The 26,285-nt window shown below is 43.0% G+C and overlaps 1 protein-coding gene across 2 annotated transcripts in view; it reads left to right on the top strand.

Moving 5' to 3' along the window:
• LOC121002582 (paired box protein Pax-6-like) overlaps positions 1 to 20,780 on the top strand; it is a 61,316-nt gene extending 40,536 nt beyond the window's left edge. For both annotated transcript variants that reach the window (XM_040434030.1, XM_040434035.1), the window contains exons 4-8: positions 9,733 to 9,815; positions 11,209 to 11,359; positions 16,739 to 16,836; positions 16,982 to 17,129; positions 18,489 to 20,780. In XM_040434030.1, the coding sequence (XP_040289964.1) occupies positions 9,733 to 9,815; positions 11,209 to 11,359; positions 16,739 to 16,836; positions 16,982 to 17,129; positions 18,489 to 18,574 (566 nt within the window). In that variant the 3' untranslated portion in view covers positions 18,575 to 20,780. The remainder of the gene's footprint in view (positions 1 to 9,732; positions 9,816 to 11,208; positions 11,360 to 16,738; positions 16,837 to 16,981; positions 17,130 to 18,488) is intronic.
• Positions 20,781 to 26,285: the final 5,505 nt, after the last annotated feature.

Raw genomic sequence — 26,285 nt, forward strand, 5'->3', positions numbered from 1 at the left:
CTCCTGAGTTATATTACCCCTGTATAATAATGTACCCTGATACCCCTTAGTTATATGACCCCGCCGGGATCATCTAACTAAGGGGTATCCGGGTACATAATTATACAAGGGTAATATAAGTTACTCAGGAGGCCTATCAGGCATTATACGGTGGTAATATAAGTTATATTACCCCCTGTATAATGTACCCTGATACCCCTTGGTTATATTACCCCCTGTATAATGTACCCTGATTACCCTACCCTTAACTGAGGGGTATCAGGGGACATTATGGGTAATATTATAACTGAGGGGTATCAGGGGACATTATGGGTAATATTATCACTAAGGGGTTCCAGGGTACATTATACAAGGGTAATATAACTGAGGAGGACTCAGTGCTATCAGGGGACATTATACAGGGGTCCTTAGTTATATTACCCCTGTATATTGTACCCTGATACCCCTAAGTTATAGGGGTATCAGGGTTGAGGAGGGGCTGGGCGCAAGCAGGCAGGCCATGAGGCGAGGTAGTGGGGGTACATACTTTTTTTAAAACTTTTTATTCTTACTTTGTTTTCTTAGCTTGCCTAGGGGCCGGCAAGGGCAGGGCCAGGCAGAGTTCTTGGGAAGTTGCCACACACAGTTCTCCTCTCCTGTCCGAAGCTGGGGCCTGGGCTGGGCACAGACAGGCTCACTGACACTAGCAGACGCAGTAGCAGAGCTGCAGAACAGAAGCAAGCGTTCGCGGGGGCGGGCAGGCACACAGCTTTACGTGGTGATGTCAACTCTGCGGCTGCCGCACTCCCAGCCTGCGCCCGCCCTGCACGCTCTGCTCCGCTGGGTCCGAATGCCGCCCCCACCCCCATCTGTCATGTCTGTGTTGTGATTTGTCAATCACTCACTGAGTAGTGCGGGCTAGAGATGGGAAGTTCGGATCTTTCACATGAAACGATTCATGAATCAAATCTTCGGTTCACTCGCTGACTCTGCTGAGCTGAGACGAAAGTGAACCGAAGAGCTTAGGTGGTGCGCATGCGCGAATGCTTCGATTCACTTGCTGACTCGCTGAGTCGGCTCTTGGCACTTGGTCTGAGCTCTGACTGAGTGAGGAAGGGAAGGGGACAGGACTCAGGACAGAATGCATTGTCACCCACAGTGACAGTCTGACAGTACAACCAAGTGAAGTGAATGCACAGGGAAAACTGTATGTGCTAAGCTGATAACAGTAACACTGGCTGATAATAAAGTAGTCCACAGTCCGCACAGACATCACACAGGAAAATAACTAGTGTGAACCCACCCTTAGTTATATAAATGAGATGCCTTTAACATATATATCTCCTTGAGAAGCCAATTTGACCCTAAAGGGTTAATTCAACCTGTAATCTAAACTCTGTCCCCTGTCACTTCTCTTATCTCTTTGCTGACTGCCTGTCTGTAGAATGAGTCTGTCGGATCTTTAGATTCTATTAATCTGTGACTCATTCGATTCTTAGACTCCCTGTATTGTGTGACTCAGACTCAGAGCTGCTAGTGCTTGCCTCAGCTCTGATTGGTTGGTGGGCGGGGAGGGGAGGGGCTGGCTTCCACTCTAGGATCAGATTACACTCCTCCCTCCCTGCTGCCAGCATCTCTCTGCTCTGCTATCTGACTGAGCTGTTTCACACAGATCAGCTCAGTCAGAGGATTCGACTCCTCCGGTTCAGTGAACTGAATCGATTCAAAAGAACGATTCGTTCATGAACCGGACATCACTAGTGTGGGCGGCTGGGTGCAGCAGCGAATCAGTGGGGGGGGGGGGGACAAGGAATGACCTGGGGGGGGCCTTGCCCCAACTGTAGCGATGCCACTGCCAAAATGTAGTAATGTGACGCAGTTTGGCAAATTGCCAAATTCAGATTTCTGATTTGGCCTTATTTCTAGGCTAGAAGTTGTCACTGCAACATAAGGAAACAGTAGTGACAACCCTTTTAAGAAAATACTACTTTACCTCCTGTAGTACCAGGGCCGGCGCCACCCATAAGCAAGGTACGCCTCCGCGTAGAGCGCACTCTTGCTGTGGATCTGTGGATGTGACACTTGTGGGGGATCTGTGGGTGACACTTGTGGGGATCTGTGGATGACACTTGTGGGGATCTGTGGATGACATGGTATGTAGCTGGAGGGAGAAAACGTGGCCTTACCACAATGAAGGGTACAGTCTGTATATATAGGTGGGCGACAAAAAAGGGGCGGGTCAAATGGCGTGGTCAATGGGCGGAGTCAGGGGGGCGGCAAAATTAGCTTTTGCCTAGGGTGGCAAAAATCCTTGCACTAGTCCTGTGTAGTACATTTTCTGCAAGTATTGTATGAAGAAACCAAAAAAGTGGAGTACAGTCTGGCAACATTTTACTCAACAAAAATCATAAACACAGAATCAGAAGGAACTTATGGCCTCAATCCAGAACCAGACTAATTCTAGGTTTAAGGGGGGATTTCTACCAGGCTATGGCATCTTGTTCCCCACTCATGAGGGAAGCATAGTGACTATTCCTTTAAGCATTAAATTGGCAGTTCATTTCCCGTTTTAACCTTCAATACATCTAAATTATAGTTATAGGCGTTTGCCTATTAAGATCATTTATCCCCTCTCCATAGGATAGATGATAAATGTATGATCTTTAGGGGTTTGACTGTTGGGACCATTAGCAATCATGAGAATGGGGGACCACGAGTTCCCTTTGTGAATGGAGTGGTATAGCACATGCAAGACCACCACTCTATTCATTGTATATTGGAATACAGTGCTCGGCTATCTCCATCAGCCCCAAAGAAATGAATGGAGTGGTGGCTGGGCAGGTGCATTACCGCTCTGGACACATAGGAGACTTAAGGACCCCTGTTCTTGTGCTGGGTGTGTAACAGCTGGGACCATACATTTATCTCCTATCTTGTGGATAGGTAATGGATGTCGTTCATGGGCTAACCCCTTTTATGTTCTTACTCACTATATAGGGGGGATTATACATAGCAGTATCAGGGTAGTTCTATAGTGGGGGTTTGCAGTGACTCCAGATTGGTACATGCCAGCAGGGCATCTTTTGGGCATCTCACCTGAAAATCTACTGCTCGGGGGAAATGAACCCTACATTGTATACAAAACCTGCTTGAGAAAGAGGAAGTGTGAACATAGCACCTGTCACAGGATGTTTTTACAGACCTCCTCCCAGTCTGTTAGAGCGATGTTACCCAGACATATATAGCAGTAAACTATAATTACCATGTCATAAAAAGACTTAACATATTATAATACCTATTCAAGGAACTGAAACTTCACTCCTGCATAAAGTGGAAAATGTAATTGTTAAACTTCGTAAATCAAAGCTGCCATCTTATATCACCATAGCCGATTACAGTTTCTCTTATTAGCAGTCAGTTATTTCTTAAAGGGTATTTTAAAAAGACCACCACCATTAAAGGGGCTGTGCAGCTTGGGCAACTCCGTAGGACAACACAGATGTAGGATTGGGCCAATTATTGGGAATAAAAATTTGTACGAATGTTCCCAATAGTTGACCTCCTATAAGGGAATGGCCACACATGCAGATTTTTTATGCCGTTTTTTAAGCCTACACCAGACGTGGATTCAAAGAGGAGAATTCACATCTGTCCTTAATATGTTCTCGCCTTTTATGAACCACTCCTGATTTGGCCTTAAAAAACCTGCACATGTAGCCATACCTGCAAGGTGCTGCTGAACACCTGACAAAAGGCAAAGGCTTAGGCGATGCACTAGGCCACAGCAGAGGTGTGAGGTGGAGAGGTGGCTGTAGTCCTCACGGTGGCTAACACTGCTCTAGTGCTCCCCCAGACTTGGCCTGCAATGAGTGGAGGGGTTCAACCCTTCTCCTCCTTGTGGCACACCCTGGACTTTCAGGGTCTCCTGTCTGGTGGTGGCTGGGGTGCCCTTCATGCTAAATGAGTTGTGGAGTGCAAGGCAGGAAAACAGGAGGTAGATGATGAACAATTCAGGTATAAAGACCAATAACCAGGCCGGCTTAGTTATAGTCAAATAAAGTCTTTCCTTTACGGAATAGATGATGGGAGTTACAGTACAACTACATAAAGTAGGCAGTTCTGAAGAATTTCACAGAGTAGGCTTTTCCCAAAAGCTGTGCATAGGAGGTAGGTAGTATGATTGTGGTCCTCCCTGAGTCTCTCTTTCTTTATAGACACTAGAAATAAATCACCAGCCCATTACCCAGCAACTAACACTGAAAACTGCTAGTTAACTGCTTCCAACTCTTTGCCTTCAACCACTTCTGTAATGACACATAGCATTAATCATTTAGCATTGATTTATAGCATTAACCCTTTAGCAGTGAACCAGCGGGTCACTGCACTATGACAGGTGATAACATATTTCATGCAACACCTAATATTGTTGTCTGTTGGCAGTGCATCACCCTATGTAAATAGGACAGCAGCACTGCATGAGCCAGGTTCGCCAGAGACTACTAGACAATGGTCTAGAACGAGGGGTAGTCTAAATAGACAGCTGTCTTGAATGGTATGGTATAAACATAGGTTGGTTAAAATAAAACATGCAGCAGAGCCAAGTATGCAGGTTACTGGTACAACATTTATAGTTACAGCATTGTTGAGAGCTAACATGCAGGTGGAGGTGGGGATTCTGAAGCTCATGGCTTGGGTTTGTCCCACAGTTTGCGTATTAATGACAAATGCATTAATTTTAATATTTTACTACACTAGGGCAAAGGCCTGGTGGACAACTCAAGTGCCTAACTAGATACAGTATATATATATATATATATATATATAGAAAAATTTACAGCAGCACATATATATATATATATATATATAGTTAGGTGGGAATCATGTGGTCTACCACGGCACAAGTTAGTTTTTTTACTTGCCAATGTTGTCACTAAATTAGTTTGTTGTTGCACATAGTTTTGCTCCTAGATCTTCAAGGACTACATGTTATATTACTAGGTGACTAATCAACTGTGATGTTCTTGGAAACAAGTGACAGTAGGTTAGTTGAGTGGGGTTAGGCTATCTGCACACGGGTGCAGGCTGTCTTGCAGAAATTCAGCACACAATTCTGCATGGATTTCTGTGCGTTGCAACACTAAATCCGCACCAAAAACTGTATGTGTAAATTTCAGTTTTTGGTGAATATTTTAAGCAATTTTGCCGCAGATCTCACCTTTGCACTGAAAAGGGTGAAAATCTGCATGGGAGGTCATTTTCCGCACAGAATAAAATAGCAAAGTGTACATGAGATATGTGAAATCTCATACACTTTGCTAGTACTGTATTACGCTGCATTTTTCCCCCGCATGAGAATCTGCATGGAAAAAAATATGCATAATCTGCACCGTGGGTAGCCTAAGGGTCCATTCACACATCCGTAAGTGTTTTGCGGATCCGCAAATTGCAGATCTGCAAAACACGGACACTGGCAATGTGCATTCCGCAATTTGCGGACCGCACATCGCCGGCACTATAATAGAAAATGCCTAATCTTGTCCGCAATTGTGGACAAGAATAGGACATGTTCTTTTTTTTGCGGAAACGGAAGCACGGATACGCAAATGCGGATCCGCAAAGCACATTCCGGCCCCATTGAAAATAAATGGGTCTGCACCCGTTCCGTAAAATTGCGGAACGGATGCGGACCCATTTTGCGGACGTGTGAATGGACCCTTAAGGGCTTGCAGGAGATATTTGTGGTCAACATTAGGATGGGGGAATTTATTAAGCTCTGCATGTCAGAGTAGAGGCTTGGCGACTTTTTGGGGACAACCTGGTGAGAATTTCAGAGTAGATCACTTCAGTGACATATTTATGAAGTGAAACTTTTTAAAAAGTCTCTAAAAAGTTTTGAATCCATCGAAGACATAATTTAACTCAAACAGGAGCCATCACATTGCACTTGTGCTAAATATATTATTACTGTGCGCCATTTTCATAAATTTGACGCAGGTGCCCAAAGCAACTCCAATCTGAAAACTAACCACAAATACACCTACAATGATGAATTTTCCCCTAGGTTACTATGCTGATGCATGGTTGTTTGTTATTTCAGGATTATGCCTCCTGCACACGACCGTGTGCGCCCCGCGGTCGTGCTGCCGCCCGCAAATTGCGGGCCACAATGCATGAACACCGTCCATGGGGCAGCCAGAGCGTATCGCAGACCCATTCACTTTAATGGGTCCGCGATCCGGCCGTTCTGCAAAAAGATAGGACATTTTCTATCTTTTTGCGGAACGGAAGTACGGGACGAAACCCCACGGAAGCACTCCGTAGTGCTTCCGTAGGGTTCCGTTCCATGCTTCCCTTCTGCACCATTCTGCATCTCCGGATTTGCGGACCCATTGAAGTGAATGGGTCCACATCCGTGATGCGGAATGCACATGGAACGGTGCCCGTGTATTGCGGATCCGCAAATGCGGTCCGCAATACGGCAACGGGAAGCACACGTTCATGTGCAGGAGGCCTCAGGCTTACCTTTAGGCACATGTTGAGGTTTTATTATGCTATGTTGTAATTCGTGTGTGTCATGCACACGGTTGTGTCCATATTTTGGAGCACAAACAATGGATCTACAAAATATGGATTCCTTCTGTATACATTCTGCATTTTTCGCACTCCCATCAAGTGGACTATTCTTGTCGCAAGAATAGAACATATTCTATAATTTGGGGAATGGCCACGCATATACGCAAAAAATACGGATGTGTACATGACCCTATAGAAATAAATGGGTCAGTGCATTGTCCACAAAAAAATTGACATAGTACACAGGTGGAAAATACAGTGGTGTGCATGAGGCCTAACTGAAAACATTCGAACAAGCCTACCATGAGGCATAAATCTTTAGTGTCTGTGCACAAACCTACACACACAGCACCTATCCCACAGGCGACCTTGATTAGGTGGTACATATAGGTGTGCGTGCTCCTCCTCTCATTGGTTGCTGGATGCACATAGAGGTATCTAGGAGCAACACACTATATGTGCAGGGTCTGCTCTCCTGAATTTAGATGCCCAACGGCATAGGTAGGTTTAGAGTAGGACCTGCCTGACTGAGACCACCTTGGCGCGGGTAAAGATGTGTTTTGATCAAAATATATTGGCTGAGAGACTCAGATTTTATCATATCAGAATGACAGCTTAGTCTATACAGTTGTGTTCAAAATAATAGCAGTGTGTTTAAAAAAGTGAATAAAGCTCAAAATCCTTCTAATAGCTTTTATTTCCATACACACAAATGCATTGGGAACACTACACATTCTATTTCAAATTAAAACATGAAGAAAAATATATCAAATGTGTGTTGTTCCTCTAAAAAAAATGAAGAAAAGTGAATATTAGAGTGTTCAAAAAAATAGCAGTGTTTGTATTCTTCTTTACAAACTCAAACATTTACTATATAAACTGAAAAATGTTTGAAGATTTTGCTTTCCTTTGAATCACTTAATTGATATTTAGTTGTATAACCACTGTTTCTGAGAACTGCTGTACATCTGTGTTGCATGGAGTCAACCAACTTTTGGCACCTGTGAACAGGTATTACAGCCCAGGATGATTGGACTACATTCCACAGTTCTTCTCTATTTCTTGGTTTTGCCTTAGAAACTGCATTTTTGATGTCACCCCACAAGTTTTCTATTGGATTAAGATCTGGGTATTGGGCTGACCACTCCATAACTTCATTCTTGTTGGTCTGGAACCAAGATGTTGCACGTTTACTGGTGTGTTTGGGGTCGTTGTCTTGTTGGAACACCCATTTTAAGGGCATTTCCTCTTCAGCATAAGGCAGCATGACCTCTTCAAGTATTCTGATGTATTCAAACTGATCCATGATCCCTGGTATGCGATAAATAGGCCCAACACCGTAGTATGAGAACATCCCCATATCATGATGCTTGCGCCACCATGCTTCACTGTCTTCACAGAATACTGTGGCTTGAATTCAGTGTTTGGGGGTCGTCTGATAAACTGGCTCCAGCCACTAGACCCAAAAAGAGCAATCTTACTTTCATCAGTCCACAAAATGTCTCTTTAGGCCAGTCAATGTGCTCTTTGGCAAATTGTAACCTCTTCAGCACGTCTTTTTTTTCAACAGTGGGACTTTGCGGGGACTTCTTGCAGATAGCTTGGCTTCACATAGGCATCTTCTAATTGTAACAGTACTCACAGGTAACTTTAGACCTTCTTTGATCTTCCTGGAGCTGATTGTTGGCTGAGTCCTTGCCATTTTGGCTATTCTTCTATCCATTTGAATGGGAGTTTTTCGCTTTCTTCCACGTCTTCCAGGTTTTGGTTGCCATTTTAAAGCATTTGCGATCAGTTTAGTTGAGCAACCTATCATTTTCTGCACTTCTTTATATGTTTTCCCCTCTCCAATCAACGTTTTAATCAAGGTACGCTGTTCTTCTGAACAATGTCTAGAATGACCCATTTTCCTCAGAATTTCAGAGAGAAATGCATTGTAACCAGCATGCACAACATTTGCTGCTTTCCTTCCTTAAATAAGTACAATAATTTCCACCTGTTGTTCAAAGAATGAATTACCTCACTCATTGAACTCCACACTGCTATTATTTTGAACATACCCCTTTCAATTAGTGATTCAATTACACAGAATCAGCAGCATGCATGTCATGACTGTTGGGTCTTTTGGATTTCTATTACTCTACTACACCTGCTAGTAAATTATTTGCCATGTACAAATATAATTTCTACCAAAAACAATGATTGATCATGTTTGTGATGTCTGACTGCTATTATTTTGAACACAACTGTATATTATAATTGAATCTATTGTGTTCATGTGTGCATTATTTTCAATTATATTCAAAATATGCCATAAATGCTCAATAGGTAGGGCTCCTACCTCTGGGACCCCCCACCTATAGGGAGAATGGGACCCCTGTCCACTGTTTGCGCATGCAACGTGGCACCAGTTGCATCACCTTCAATGGAGAAGGGGCTGCACTTGTATGTGGCTCTACCTACGGAAGTTTAGAGGGGTTAGGGAATGAGCCATGTACTGCACTTCATTGAAGGCACCGGCAAAAAGGAGTCAGGGGGGAATCCTCATCTTACCAATAGCTGTTCCCCAGATTAGAATGTATAAATCACTTGTTTAGGAAATTTCATGCATTAATAATTCATATGCATTAATATGCAATAATAAAAGTAATACTCACCTTTGCAACCCCTCTACTCTAGCGGTGTTGCTCTAATCATCCCCACTGCTTCAGCTTTGACATCTTGCTTGTGTCTGTGATGTGCACATGACCACTGGAGCCAATCACTGGCCTCAGTGGTATATACACTACAAGACCATCAAGGCCAGTGAAAACAAAGTCCGGCGTGGAGAACTGGATTGGTGGTGCTGGAACGCAGGGCTTTGGAACAATGAGCATTGCTTTATTATTTTAATAACTTACCACGTCATACAATTTTTTATTTTATTTGGACAACTCCCTTTTTTAAAGCAATCCTTGATGCTTGAGACAAATATTTTTGCATTATTGTGATGTCTACTGTCTGTCCTACCAATTCACACTCCCCTCATATTGTAGTCCGCACGGCTGGATACCACTGCACAGGCTAATCCAATTGTGTAGGTAAAGAATGGCAGGAAACAGATGGAGAAGAAAACTTTCAAATCTTTGAAAGAGACTGTGTGGCAATGATCTCTTATCATCTATTTTTTTTTCTCTGAAGAGTTTGAGAGGACGCATTACCCTGATGTCTTTGCCAGAGAGAGATTGGCGGCAAAGATCGACCTGCCAGAAGCACGAATCCAGGTAAACCTAAATTAGGATTGGTAATGTCAGCTCCAGCCAGTATAAGCCAAACATTTTACCTGGTGCACATTGCATCAAATATAAAGGGGATAACAATATTTCCTTATGGAGAGCGCCTAAATGGCTTGAGGAGTCTTATAGGCCAGGCAACTCTCCTCTGGAATTCTGGGGAAAAGGGATGCACATGAGCTCTTAGAAAGCTCTGCCTCTGATGCCACCAGATGTAAGGTAGCCATCCATGCCATAAGGAAGAATGTTTTCCTACATCCGAAATGCGTAGCATTTTTATGCTTATTTTTGTAACTGTTGAATGTTTTTAAAGCACTAACAATAAAAACAATGGAGTTGTGACTTAATTAATTGACTTAATTATTATCCAAGTCATGTCTCAAGGCCTGTTTAAAAGGTTGAACATTGACTTATAGGAGAGCTGCCTTACGTCTGGTGGCATTAGAGGCAGAGCTTGCTAAGAGATCATTTGCATACCCTCTTATCAAATGTAAAGTGATATCATATTCCAACCTCTGTGGCCCACACAAATCTGGAGAATGAAGGAGCCACAGCTCTGACTCAGCACTGCAGCCCTTCCACAGCTTTTCCCTGCACAGAGGCCCTCCGGACACCCACTCTGCAAAAGGACTGTAGTCTGCGGCAGCTCCCTGCACAGCGAGATGACCTGGAGGGCTGCTGTGCAAAGTAAAACCAAGAATGAGTACACCCCACACGCCCAATAATCCGTTGTAGCTCTATCGCTGGAACTACACAGCTCTGTCAAGTGTAGACAAAGCTCATCACTGCAGTGTTGCTCCCATTGATGTCTAGTTGTGGCTTTTACCTGAAAAGCTGAATGCCGGGGTGCGGGATATCAGACCCCTGTTGATCAGCTAGTGATGGCCTGTCCTAAGGATAGGCCATCACTTAGGAAAAGATGGCAGTAATTAGGACAAGTAACCAATGAGACCAGTAGTCACATGCTGGTCAAACATCTTGACACTGGCAGCCTGTATACAAAGACTGGCAGGCAGTCACTGAGGCCACTGGCTCGGCAGGGTATTGGGGAGAGGAGTACTGCTTGTTTTTCTATTTTAGAAAACTTACTGCTTTTTTATTTGAAGAATCAGACAATGGGGGAGAGTTATCAAAATTGGTGTAAAGGAAAATTGCCATCAGATTCCACTTTTAATTTTTTAGAGCTCCTTTGGAAAATGAACGGTGAAATCTTAGACAGTTTTCCTTTACACCAGTTTGATAAATCTTTCCCAATGCCTTCAACTGCTATGCAGAGTGTAATAATGAGAAATACGTTTGAAAACCACACTCAGAAGCTTTTCAATATAACATAAATATACCCACAGATACAAAAATACTGACCTACTGTCACATTATATTACAGGTATGGTTCTCCAACCGGAGAGCCAAATGGAGACGAGAAGAAAAACTCAGAAACCAGAGACGACAAGCGGGTAATGCTTCCAGCCACCTTTCCATCAACAGTTCATTCTCCAGCAGTGTCTATCAGTCCATACCACAGCCCGGCAGCTCAGGTAAGGCTGAAGAAATGCCCATTACAATCAGGGGAAGGAATGAACATGTTGGGGTTATAGAGGGCTCTGCCCAGACGAGCTTACAATGCACCAACCATACACCCAGTCAGTGTTTGAGACAGCACATTTTCGAGAGGAGCAAGTCAAAAGGGCTTGTCCCTTGACATATGATCTGTTAGGGTTTATAAATGTCATAAAGGAGGGGTCTACTCAGGGCCGGATTAACGTAGGGGCTGATGGAGCTGCAACTCCAGGCCCCTACCATAAAATAGGCCCATCCGCCAGCCAAAAGGCCGTCGGGAGCGGCCCGCGCTAAAAGTCCTCTGTTGTACACAGCGCAGCGTCACATAGCGCACAGACAATGCAGAGACGCTCACCTCACGCTGGCAGCAGGGAGGAGCCTGAGGGAGGGACTCGGGAGGAGCGTAATATGATCCTAGAGTGGAAGCTGCTTCTGCCAGCCCCTCCCCTCCCCGCCCACCAACCAATCAGAGCTGAGGCAAGGCAAGCACTAGCAGCTCTGAGTCCTCTGAGTAGTGCAGGGAGTCTAAGAATAGAAATGAATCGAATGAGTCACAGGTTAAAAGAATCTAAAGATCCGATTAGTTAGAGACTCATTCGATTCTTTGAGTTAAAAGAGCCGTGAGTCAGAGTCTAGAACAGGTTACACTGAGGCTGTCTGCAGTGATAAGATTAAGGGACAGGAGCAGAGAGATAAGAGAAGTGACAGATGACACAGAGTTTAGATTACAGGTTGAATTAACCCTTTAGGATCAAATTGGCTTCTCAGGAGATATATATGTTAAAGGCATCTCGTTCAGTAGCTATATAACTATGGGTGGGTTCACATCTCCTTTATGGATTCCGTTAAGTGGGGACTGTGGGGACTATTTTATTATCAGCCAGTGACTGTGTTACTGTAATACTGTTATCAATTCAGCACATAGTTTTCCCTGTGCTGCATTCACATTTCACTTCACTTGGTTCGTTGTACTACTGTCAGTGTCAGACTGTTGTCACTGTGGGTAACAATGCACAACAGACAACAATGCACACCACAGTGACAGGTCCTGAGTCCTCCTGTCCGGCGTCAGCCTCAGCTTCCCTTCACTATCACTATAATCAATCACTCTTCCTGATCCTGACTCACTCATTAGAGAGCTGAAGAGCCGACTGAGTCAGCAGCAGCAAGGGAGTCGAATGGATAGCATCTGCGCATGCGCACCGGCACCTAGAGTCTTCGGTTCACTTGCGAGTCAGCTCAGCAATCAGTGACTCAGCAAGTGAACCGAAGATCCGATTCATGAACCGATTCATCTGAAAGATCCGAACTTCCCATCACTACTGAGGTCATATCCGGCAGGCCGCGGCATTACAGGAACAGCACCAGCTGCTCTGACATCCTGCCGCCGTGATATACGTCACAGGATATCCGGCGGCAGGATGTCAGAGCAGCTGGTGCGGTTCCTGTACTGCCGGCCCGGATGACCTCAGTGCGCCCGCGGTTATCCCTCCTGCACGCTGCGCTGTGTACAACCTGCTCAGCAGTTTCGACCAGCACACGGCCCACAGCGCTCAGCCACACCAGCCCGCGAGACAGCAGGAGCTTCTGGAGCAGGTATCAGATAAACTCATCCAGTTGGAAGGGAGGGCAATCATAGTGCTGTTATGATTTATGGACACAGCTCTCAGCATGCTTAGCCAGCCTTCTATCTGGCTGTTTCTGAGCCTGTGGACTGTGACTCTCAAGAAGCACAGCCAGATAGAAGGCTGGCTAAGCATCCTGAGAGCTGTGTCCATAAGTCATAACAGCACTATGAAAATTACTGACTGGCTAAGCATGCTGAGAGCTTAGTCTAAATAACATAACACATTAAAGAAATTACTGTTTCTAGCTGCTAGTCCACAGCAGCTAGAAACAGTCATTTCTTTAAAGGGATTCTGTCACCAGGTTTCACCCCTGTCAGCTAAACATATGCTGATGTTCAGGGCGTCTTCACGATTCCTAATGTGGGCTTATAAATGTCATCTGTGGGCTTATTTAGCTAAAAAACAGCTTTTACTAACCTGTCAGTCAAACAAATAAGGTGCCCAAGGGGATGTTAATGGATGCAAGGTGCCAGCCGCACCCGCCGCCGTTCGTGCCCAGCGCCGCCTTTCCGGACTTCTGCACCGCCTCCTAATCCTCTGTGCCGCCTCTCGCTCTCCCTCCCTCCCCCCTCCTTCTGCTGTAAGATCTCGCGCTTGCGCACAGGGCTCTGCCTGATGCGCCCGTGCAGACTTCTCCATTTGGCTTCTTACAGCGAAGTGTGCATGCACCGGCACTTCGCTTAACCCCTGTATGCGCGAGATCTTGCAGGAGGAGGGGGGAGGGAGGGAGAGCGAGAGGCCACAGACGATTAGGAGGCGGTGCAGAAGTCTGGAAAGGCGGCGCTGGGCACGAACGGCGGCGGGTGCGGCCGGCACCTTGCATCCATTAACATCCCTTTGGGCACCTTATTTGTTTGACTGACAGGTTAGTAAAAGCTGTTTTTTAGCTAGAAAAGCCCACAGATGACATTTATAAGCCCACATTAGGAATCGTGAAGACGCCCTGAACATCAGTATATTTTTAGCTGACAGGGGTGAAACCTGGTGACAGAATCCCTTTAATGTGTTATGTTATTTAGACACAGCTCTCAGCATGCTTAGCCAGCCTTCTATCTGGCTGTGCTTCTTGAGAGTCACAGTCCACAGGCTGTTTCTGAGCCAGATAGAAGGCTGGCTAAGCATGCTGAGTGCTGTGTCCATAAATCATAACACAGCTCTATGAAAATTACTGTTTCTAGCTGCTGTTGTCCACAGTCCACAGCAGCTAGAAAACAGTAATCTTCATAGTCATGTTAAATGATCACTATAGTGTCAGGAAAACAAAGCGGTTTTCCTGACACTATAGTGCCCTGAGGGTGCCCCCACCCTCAGGGTCCCCCTCCCGTGGTCCCCCTCCATGTTGCCAAGATAGACGCCAAATGAAGAGGTAGTTGCAGGAACAAAATACTTTAATGGTATCGAGAAAATATATATGTAATTAAGACACTGAGTGCAGTTCCATAAAAAGGCCCAGCAAAATCCTCAGCACCAGGCCCATGATGCTCTTAATCCGTCCCTGGGTCTACCATTTGGCAATCCCATCTACTAGCAAAGAACAGTACCATGTAGTATATGATTTCCCTGCAGCAATGTGCAGAGCATAAGCACTTCCATGGCAGCTTTTATTTAAGGATGTGATGGCCTCAATGGGGACGAGCCTCTCTAGCGTCACTTGCAATGCCAGGGAGGCTCATCCCGTTGCGGCGATCCACGTGAAAGGAAGATGCCGTGCGGGCATGAGGAGCGATGCGGATGCCGGGGAGCAGGGTAAGTATAACCTATCTGAGGGCACCGGGCATTAGGGGGATCATTATAAGGGTTGGATAACCACTTTAAGAACACTTTGCTTTTAAGGCAAAGTGTTCACAGAGGTACTGATTATGAAAATCCAAGAGCATTGCAATTTTTCTCCCCCCTGTAGGTATGATTTAAGAATTAACACTCACTTTCAGTGAAAGGCAGACAGTTGTGGTAAAGCGCAGGATACATAAACTTACCAGATAAGTTAGTAGTTAAAGGCCAGTATTGGTACTGAGAGATTAGAAGCATCTTAAATATGTGCTTTGTTATAGGAGTTGTCCCACAAAAATATTCTACAGTTTTCAAACCAGCACCTGGATCTGAATACTATTATAATGGCATGTAATTAAAATTTTAGTAAAGCTACTAAACTATGTATCTGTAAAGCGCCACCTACTATTTGTTAATTTCCTTATTTCTCTGTCCCCCTCACTGGGGTGGTCGCACATGCTCACTTTGTATCTTCAATTGTGAACAGCCATATCTTCTGTTAGAAGCTGTGGCAGTTAAAGGAAAAGAGCTACAGCAGAAAGGATATGCCCCCAGCCCTGAAGTATATCTAGCAGACAAACTGGCGCAATGAATGGGGAGATCTGTGGTCCCATGTGAGGTACAGGGCTGGTTCTAGCTTTGTTAGAAAGAGATTGTCATGTACTATATGATTTCTGATTTTCATTCTTTTAAATCAGTCATGGCATAACCCCTTTTTAGGAGGTTCAAGGACAATACTCTCTAATAAATAATACCATTAAGAGCTGTACTTAAAAGGGTTGTCTCCCATCAAACATTCGGCGTATATCGCTATGATATGCCACCAGTGTCAGATAGGTGCGGTTTCCACCTCTGGGACTTGCATCTATATCTAGAACAGAGCTCCTAAAGAGAACAAGAGCACACCACACCTTAATTTCTTTGGGAGTGCCGAATAGCCAAGCTCGCCATGCCATTTCCGGCTGTTCCATAGAAGTGAATGGATCGGTGGCCATGCTTTCATGTTGCACTCTGATTCACTTTAGGTGTTCCTTTCTAGAGATAGGTGCGGGTCCCAAAGGCGTGACCCACACCTATCTGATATTCTTGGCATAGCCTAGAGATATGCCACCAATGTTTGAGGTGAGACAACCCACTAAATTTGTGCCAGCGGATGCTTCTAGTTAGTCTCCACACTGCTTAGGAGATCTGGAAATGTATCTTCTATAACAGTGTTCCTCAACTCCAGTCCTCATTGCCCGCCAGTCATGTATTCAGGATTTCCTTAATATTGAGCAGGTGATATAATTAGTTTCAATGCATTAGGATTTACCACAGGTATTCATTATGTGGGATATTCTCAAATCATGACTGGAATGTGGGCCCTGAGGACTGGAGTTGAGGAACACTGGTATAGACCACCTAACACCAGTGGCTATAAGCTTTAAATAGGTTGTCCAAGATAATTAAAGACCCCCAACTGCCTAAAATAAAAAAGTTATTCTAATGCTCATTACTTTTTCCTGTGCTGTTCTCTGTGGCGGTGGTTCGGTCCTCCTCCCGCTGTTTATAAACTGCAGCTGTGACATGCTGGTATATGGCAGGTGACTGCTACAGCCAATCACTGTCCTCAGTCGTCTACCTCCGAGGACATTGATTGTCCGTAATGGTCATATGCCACACACCTGCACATTAGCACTGCAGTTTGTAAACAAGCAGTGGCAGGAGGACCAGACCAGATAATTAGTGTTAATGCATCAGGACTTACCACAGGTATTCTTTACGTGGGATATTCTGAAATCATGGCCGCCAGGTGGGCCCTGAGGACTAGAGTTGAAGAACACTGTTCTAAAGGACTATGGTACAAGGTCTGATGGAACAAAGTGAAACTAGGCACTATGTGAAGACTTATTAAAGACATGTTTTCTATGATAAACCATTCAGTTCTTCACACTGACTTAATCAAGACTTTTCTTTTAGGGTCCATGCTGAGCCGCAGTGAAGCAGCTATAACGAACAGCTATGGTTCTCTTCCTCCTTTGCCAAGCTTCACAATGCCAAATAACCTTCCCATCCAGGTGAGAGGAAGCTAAGGAAATTTCTGCTTAAAGGCCAAGAAGGAAAGCCACCAGCCTATTGACGTTTTCATATATATGGCAGGCCCCCTCCTTAGTTTCTATAGTTATGTATTTGAGGAATTTATTTTCTTTTAATTCTCCACAGCCGGTAGCCAGTCAGACCTCTTCCTATTCCTGCATGATACCACCAAGTCCTTCAGTGAGTGTCCGCAGTTATGATGCCTATACAGCTCCTCAACTTCAGACTCACATGAATAACCAGAATCTGGGGTCCAGTGCAAGTGGCTCCACAGGCAAGTGTTTCTTAAAATATGTATTTATGAGAACAGTTAAGAGGACAAATATCTCTCACTAGTGCAATAATGATGAACCTTTGACTAAAATGTATGAGACTTGAGGCTGGCCCATATGAAAACTCTTCCAGTGTAGCACTATGCCTAGTACAGTGGGGATTGCCTGTTATTGGGTATCCATGGTTGGCCACTGATTTTTAATTGGCCAACATTGTGGCCTCTAAAGGGTAAGAAACCCCTTTTAAAGGGTTCTGTCACTAATCATATTCTACATTTTTCAAACCAGCACCTGGATCTGAATACTTTTGTAATTGCACGTAATTAGTATAGCCAGTGAGCTATTCAATAAAATGTATCTGTATAGCGCCACCTGCTGTTTATTTTCCTTATTTTTTGTCCATCTCACTGAGCTGGTTGAATGTCCATTCAGCAGTCCAGCAAGAAATTAGAACATGTCCTATTCTTGCCCATTTTATGGACAAGGATAGGACTGTTCTATTAGGGGTCGGCCATTCCGTTCCACAAAATGCAGATCTGCACAAAAACGGCAAATGGCATAACCCCTTTAACAACTGCCCAGTGGGCTTGAAGTTTCCCCAAGGTATAAAATTTTAATCCTTGAGTCATTATCTCCCTTTGAGTATTTTAACTTATTTTGCTGTTTCTTTAACATAGTTTGTTCTTTTTTTTTTTTTTATATATAACGTGAAGTGGCAGCCATTATAGCTACTATAGAACTTTGTTAACTTTGTCTCTGTTTCTTTTTTTCAGACTCTTAGGGTAAATTCACATGTGGCAGATTTGTTGTAGAAATTTTTGCAAATGAAAATCAGTTTCATTCATTTGAATAGGATTGTATTGGCAGCAAGCACATGGGTTTCTGCAATCTCCAGTCAGATGAATGGTTCACAGAAATTTGTGCAGCGGATCTGCTGAGGGTCTATTCATTCTTCTTTACTTACCTATATATCACTGCATTGTGTGGCTGCTCCACTGCAGCTGGTAAAGAATAAATATTACTGCTGGTGGATCTGAACCACCCTTCTCTAAATGAGGACACACTGGCAATCAGGGGATCCCTATAAGAACCATCACTAAATACCCAAACATCCTGCAATTATGGAGAAATGTTGCATTACATGGAGTCGATTCAAATGAATCGGAGACTGTGTAACATGTGGTTGTGCTGGATCTTCTAGAGCAGGAACTGCTCTTTGCATCTGTCCAGAGCAGAGCACCCTCCCCCTCTATGATCTCCATATGCACTAGTGGGACACATGGATATACCTGATGTTTGCATCACAGTTCCCCATAATAAACAGCATGATCATTTTCAGTAAATTCTGTTTCTTCATACAGGTCTGATCTCTCCAGGCGTTTCTGTTCCTGTCCAAGTACCGGGAGGAGACCCAGATCTGACTCAATACTGGCCCAGGCTTCAGTGAAGAAAAAAAGGACAAGTATGGATTAAGTCTGACTGCTCATAATCTTGTGTAACGAAGCCATCAATCACTGTCGTGAATCAACAGACCTCTATGTTAAAAATGGAGAAAAATATACCGTATTCACCAGCTTTCTTAATCATGACTTATCAATATCGTCATCACAAGAACACCCAACCTTAAGAAGTCTACAACAGTCTTCTTTGAACTATTTACAAAATGGCTGATTATCATAAGATGTTCACCCCATTTCCCATGTTTTGTAAAGTAGTGTTACCACAGATCAGCAGTTGGTAAAAACTCAGTTGAGAATGAGAAGCTTTTTTTTCTACAACCAGAAATTTATCAAAGAATCTGATTCTGCTGAAAAGAGCTGTTAAACAAATGGATATTGTTGAGTTCAGGTCTAAACATCCGCACCTCTGTCTGTCTTTAGAAAACTTCCTGGTGTTAAGAACAGTGCTTTCAAGATTTAACTTCTTACAAGAAAAAAGAGGAAATAAGTTATTTAAAACCAAAGGTACTTCTAACATTGCACCACCTTATGCTGTATAAAGTAGGTCTTCACTGGCATGTTTGTCCTGCCCTGATATTTCTCATCTGGATGGGTTCCCATTGTTTTTTAAGGATGTTTCGATGATACTACTATAATACCCAGTGTTGATAATGCCTGGGAAATTTCATTTATAGACATAGTGTACTGTGCAAAGGTGTTAGGCAGATGTGGAAATAAAAATCAGCAGCATAAGAAGTGTTATTAGAAGTGTTATTATTATAACAAAATGCACAGAATGAAAAAAAAGAGAAATGTAAATCAAATCAATATTTGGTGTGAAATCAATACCTTTGCTGTCAAAAGAGTATCAGTTCTTCTAGGTACACTTGCACACAGTTTTAGAGCACTAACCACAGATCTTCTGTGGATGTAGGCTTATTCAAATCCTTCTGTCTCTTCATGTAATCACAGACAAACTCAATAAGGGCCTGCCTGTATCAAACTGTTTTAAAGAAGCACAAAAAAACAGACAACATTGAGGACCGTAGATGCAGTGGTCGGCCAGGAAAACAGTGCAGCCGATGAAAGACACATCATGCTTACTTCCCTTCAAATTCGGAAGATGTCCAGCAGTGCCATCATATCAGAACTAACAGAAACCTGTTTGACCCAGGTACACACATCCATTGTTTGGAGAAGTTTGGCCAGAAGTGGTCTTCATGTAAGAATTTCAGCTAAAAAGCCATACCTTCGACGAGGAAACAAGGCCAAGTGACTCAATTATGTATGAAAACTGAGGAACAGGAATGCAAAAAATGGCAGCAGGTGCTGTAGTCTGGTGAATCAAATATTTGGCTGTAACAGTAGGCACTTTGTTCCCTGAAGGGCTGGAGAACAGTATAATAATGAGGCAACAGTGAAGCCTGGTGGGGGTTCCTTGCAAGCTTGGAACTGCATTTCAGCAAATGGGGTTGGGGATTTGGATTTTGGTCAGGATTAAAGGTGTTGTCAATGCTGAGAAATACATGCAATACCATCAGAGAGGCTTCGTAATAGCTCCAAACTTACATAGGACAATGACCTAAGACATGCAACCAATGTTATTTTGCGGACGTGACGTCCCGAATGAGGAGGTTCAAATGCACCCGTACCAGAAGTGAATCTCGGCACACCCCTGACGAAGCGGAGCAAAACCCAAGTCGGACAGTGATATTTTATGTGATTTGATTAAGACAACAACTTTGTAAGTACAATAAAGTGCGATTACTTTTATCTATACGTGGTGAGCACTATGTATGCATTTTTTCTTAAGGCTGCAGCGCTGGAATAATGGGCAGAAACGAGCATTGCGGTACCTGCATCCAGCACTGAAGTATATTGCCGTAACAAGAGAAGTGTGAACGCCTGTGGGCTAAGAGACAGCACGCAGACTTTGTTAGTTGCGTTGAGCATACACTGGGAGACTGCACTTTTTATTGTTCACCGTTACCACTTGTTTAATTTGCGCAGATCCGCTACCCCTTTTCTTTTGCTTTTTATACGGAGGACTGGGATAACTCCTCATAGGATCTTGCAGCATACAATACGCATGTGTATTAAAAAAATCACCAATAATTTTTGTTTAGTGTTGTTAAGCCTTCAGCATAAAGAAGAACAAGGAGTCCTGGAAGTGATATGACTCCCACAAAGCCCTGATCTTAGCGTCATTAAGTCTATCTGGGATTACATGAAGAGACAGTATGATTTGAGCAAGCCTACATCCACAGAAGATCTTAGTTCTCCAAGATGTTTGGAACAACCTCCCTTCTGAGTTCCTTCAAAAACCGTGTGCAGTTGTACCTAGAAGAATTGGTTTCAGGTGAAGGGTGGTCACACCAAATATTGATTTGATTTAGATTTATTTTGTTCATTCACTTAGCATTTTGGTAATGGATACAAATAAACAATTTACACATCTATTACGAAAACATTTGCACAGTACTGTATATTAAATCCAGATTTTTGCAAAGGTGGAGGGGACTATGGTATGTGATTTGAGTTTTTATCTCTTCTAAGAAAATTCTGGTTTGAGTTCCAAAAATCTTACTTCTATCACTCCCAAGCAAACTAGGAAACTGAATTCTAGGAAGACTTTCTAAAAGGTCCTCGGACTAAAACCAAACATGGTGGTCACCAGTTGATAATAGTCTCTAAAAAAAAGGGTGGCTCTCCAAAGGTAAGAATTTTTACGGTACCTCCTTCTCACTGAGGAGATACTGCTTACAGAATCAAGTTCACTGGTGACCACGATTTAAACGTTTCATAGCACTGTGGAGCCAAACCAGTTGTCCATTATACAAATCCTTTAGAAAAGTATGTCAAAACCAGGAGGCCTCTAAGTATAACTTTGGGGTGAGTGAAAGATTGGGCTTAATGGCACTATATCCTGAAATTTCTGGTTGTTGAAAGGGAGATAACCTTCAATTCAGTTTTTCTTTGACACTGACCCTTTGTATCCAGAAGGTTCTGGATTGTTTTTCAAAATAGGTTCCAAAATTATTTATAAAGTGATGAATGCTGTTGTTTACTGCTTTTATGCAGCTCTTAACTTCCAGCATAGACCTAGGGGGTCATTTATCAAACTGGTGTAAAGTAGAACAGGCTTAGTTGCCCATAGCAACCAATCAGATTCCACCTTTCATTTTGGACAGCTTCGGTGGAAAATGAAAGGAGGAATCTAATTTGTTGCTATGGGCAACTAAACCAGTTGTACTTTACACCAGTTTGATAAATGATCCCCTTAGTGTCTGGGACACAAATAGGGTGACACTTGGATTTTAACTCATGCTCTGCACTATGATCTGATGGACAACATATGCCATAGAAATGAACATCTTTCACAAGAACTCTTTTGAAAGTCTCCTTTCAGTTTTGTAGGTGGCAATAAAACATTCTGAAGAGGAAAGAATGAATAACAGCAGTTATGGGTAAAGACCACCTATTAAACCAGAATGATGAGAGTTGTTGTTCAGTCTACCAGAAGCTTATGCACTGGAAATGGACACATCTGTTACATACAGTATAACCATTACTCAGTGACAAAACCAGATGAAGCCTCTGTCCTCTCTACAGTTTATATCCTGAACTACCACAAGATCGTATGAAAACAGCTGTTTAAAGAGGTATTCCAGAATTTTGTTATTGATGGCCTATCCTCAGGATAGGTCATCAATATCTGATTAGTGGGTGTCTAACACCCTGACGATCAGCCCTAGAACTACACAGCTCTGTCCACTACACAGTGAACAGAGCTGCTTACTGCAGTGCTGCTCCCGTTTGCTTAAAAGTATGCAGCTCTGTCCACTACACAGTAGACGGAGGCGGAGCTATGTGGATACTCTGAGACAGCTGATCGCAGGGGTGTGGAATATCCCTTTAAAAGGTAGTGGCAGAGTGCTGCAAAGGGAAAGTATGAAACATAGTAGGGAATCATGAAATATGAAAGTTCCCACTGGAATATGCAGTGATGCAAAATGAAGAGCTTGAAGTTGTTGTCCTTTTTGGACAATGCCCTTTTGTTAGGAAGGTCGCCTAATGGTAACCTGATGACAGGGTGCCACACTGCTGAGACCACCAGAGATCAGCTACAATCTATTCGGAAGATGGACAGCAAGTGTTCAATTGCCCTGTAGCGCCACCACAGGTGAAGTAAAACATTACACACAGATCTGTTTCAAATCAGTGCTCGTTGTGCAGAGCTCTGCCAGGTCCTCCAAAGAGATTCTTTTCATAGGAATTTTCCTTTCTCTCTAGTAAATAAAGGGTCAAGAACATCAGATCTCCCTCTATTAACACAGATTGATCTCAGTATTTTATTTTATTTTTTTAACCGGATAGCCCCTCCAAAGGCTATGTACGGGACAATTATTTTTTTATTATTGCATTATACTTATTTTGAACAAAAAATAATATTTTTTTTCAATTGGTCTTTATTAACAATATGGAATCCTTTTTTTGTGTTCTTAGCTTAGATGCTGGAGTAGCAGCCAAAGGATTTTTTGTCTTTTACGTCACCTGGGGTTTCAGACGGGCTCCTTCTCACACATTATAAACACTCGCTAAAGCTTAATACTTATCTTACTCATAAGAATGTGTTTATGACCTGTTAGTGATTTAGAGATAAGGCTTATTAGATGACCAGCACAAAGTGAAAGTGAAAGTACTAGTCACACAGTTAGAAAAACAGTTAACCCTTTGTGAAAGAATGGCTCAATATTTTTAATAAAGGCTAATTGAAAATATGATTTTTTAGCCCAAAATGAGTGAAATGCAATCAAACAAAAATTGGCTTTAAAGGTGTACATAGCCTTTAAGGAGATCTCAAAACTATTGGCTTTCTTTTTACTAAATATGAACTTGTTCTATGAACTGCTCTTAATTGGGGCATCTATACAAGTTTCTATCAAATGTCAACTAGTGGACAAACACAAAAAAAAATAAAAATTACTAACCTAACTTACCAGATACAAATCCAGGACACATACAGGTCATATACATTACCTGTAAATCAACAGGAATTGAAATTAATACCTAGGTCACAAGCATCCAGTGTACACTAGTATATTTAGTACAAAAACTATAACAGAACGGAGAGAAATGTATAGGTCTTATTCGTTAAAATTCTTAAAGAGCATTTGTAAGCTGGATCAACCCTATTAAATCAGTGCACATTAAATCTTCCGCTTTCCATTGCTGGCGACACCCTTAGTGCACTGAATCCCTTATTTGCATAAATAATAAAAGTCAATTACTCCGAGAACACTGCAACCAATTCTCACATACCAGATATCATTTTAATCAGCAGGATCACCTCCAGCAGGCAGTCCTGCTTGGTTTATTAGAGTTGATCCTACTGACAGCTGCTCTCTAAAGAGGTTTTCTGGGATTAGCAAAAAAGGGGCTTTCTTTTTCCCCCTGAAACATCTGTATTCTCAGCTGCCGTGTAAAGAAAATCTCGAAGGTGTAAGCAGCAATTAGGTAAAATGTCTGTTTATTCTTATTATGTGTCTTTATTTAGTACTTGGGGTCACAAAGGTTTACTGCTTCAGGTTATTTAGATGTCCATGAATTCTTGTCTATACAATATTTGCAGCATAATAAGATCTGTGACCAGTTGAAAATAAATGGTAAAAAAACATAAAAATGTTACAAAGATGCTAGATTTTATATTGACTGATAATTGAACGAATGGTAATGTAAGGTGGAACCGTTCCCACCACAAGAAGTAATGGTACATTACCAGGATATGCCATCACTGGGCCCTTAGGCTCCTCAGAATGAAGAGAGCTCTTTCGCAGTTCCTTCCTCTGTGCAGGGAACTGTAACACTGTCCCTTAAAGGGGTATTTCCACCCAACAAAAAATTCTGTCTAATGGGCTTCAAATGGTATAAATAAATGAGCTTCCACTCACTTTCCTCATCCCCACTGCTGCAGTTGTGCCCACATCCCTGCTGCACTTCCTGCTGACATCCTGACACAGCAGGAAATGGCAGGGAACGCCGCTCAACCAATCACTGGCTGAGGCGGGTCGTTGCTGCAGCCAGTAAAGCAGCATTCCCAGCCCTTTCCTGCTGTGTTGAGATGGGAGCAGGAAGTGGAGCGCAATGGGGACATGGGCATTGTTGGAATGGCAGCGGCGGGGGACACTTTATTTTTAACCATTTGCAGGCAATGCGACAGCTTTTCTATTGTTCTGGAATATCTGGAGCTGTGCTTGATTTTCTTGCACTGCAGATGAACACCAGAGCTGCAGTGCAGGAAAGAAGCTACCTCTCCAATCAGAGGGAGTCCCCATGAATCACAATGTTATGGCATATCACAGTGAGATGCTATAACAGTAGAAGATGGCAATACCGCTCTTAAGAATCATGACCAGCACTACTGCGGACTGCGCCAATGATCAGGGAGGTCATTAACATTGCACTTTTTTTTTTTTATAGTTTTTGCTACTGATTAGTTTATCAGAAATGTGCTGTCATAACCAATTTAAGAATGAGATTTTTTTGGGTGCTAGCACATTTCATCTCAATTGTCATTATAAAAAAAATCCAAGCTGGTGGCCCCACCACCAACATATGGTAACTGAGTATATTGTGTGCCACTGCTGTCATTCAGTCTGCTGATATATTGATGTATACAGCTGATATTTAATGTGTTTTTGAGTAATATTTGGGAAAATGACCCAGGTCCTCACTAGAGCTGCTGAGAGGGTTCAGCATTGGAACTTGCTGCTTGGTTTTTGTAGGATTTGCCCGTGTACCGCTCACAGGCCCCTAAGCTGTGTTTTAGATACCGTCTGTTTGGCATGCATCATCTCCTCCCTGCTGTGCATTGCTAGTGTATAGCATGACCTGCCCTGTCTGTTCTGCACTGTGATCCTATTAAACTCTGCTCTGTCTCAAACTACTCAAAGTTTATTTCCTGTAGTGTAACTGCATGTCACTGGGTGTGTGGTGTATATCATTTAATAACCTGGTTGAAGGGGTTGTCAAATAAAAAAAATTTTTTGCTTCAAAATAATAAAATATACAATACTCACCGCTCCGGTTAACACCGTAACTGTTTACTTCTGGGCAGATGACTACATGCTGTCTGGGACCCAATGAAGACCAGATAGTGTTTTGCACCATAACTTTACTTTGTGCCAAGTACAGTGTTCAAACAGTTTACAAATAACAAATTCCTTAAATGGGTTATAATTCCTTGAAGGGGTTATCCAAGAGTCAGACAGACCTCCCAGAGTATTGATCAGGAACAAATGGACGGCACTATGCTTCCTTCAAGGTCCAGGTGCACGGTCAGCAGGTCGAATCCCCATGTACTTGTAATAGAAAGACCAGCACTCCGTAATTTCAATGTTGAAAGAAAATCTCTTTATTCGTCACCCATATGTGACGCGCGTTTCGACACCAGTCTGTGTCTTTGTCAAATAACAGGAGCTACCATCAAAAAACGCGCGTCACATATGAGTGACGAATAAAGAGATTTTCTTTCAACATTGAAATTACGGAGTGCTGGTCTTTCTATTACAAGACCTCCCAGAGTGTCTGACCTGTGATGGAGATCATACTTAGCTGGTCCCTGCCAACACGTTCAATGTCTAATGCTCCTAGGATGGCTCTTCCTCTCCATGCCGCTCAACAGAGATCAACATCTGTCAATGATGAGATGCGTGTTAC

Source organism: Bufo bufo, chromosome 1 (assembly GCF_905171765.1).
Source record: "Bufo bufo chromosome 1, aBufBuf1.1, whole genome shotgun sequence".
NCBI lineage: Eukaryota > Metazoa > Chordata > Amphibia > Anura > Bufonidae > Bufo > Bufo bufo.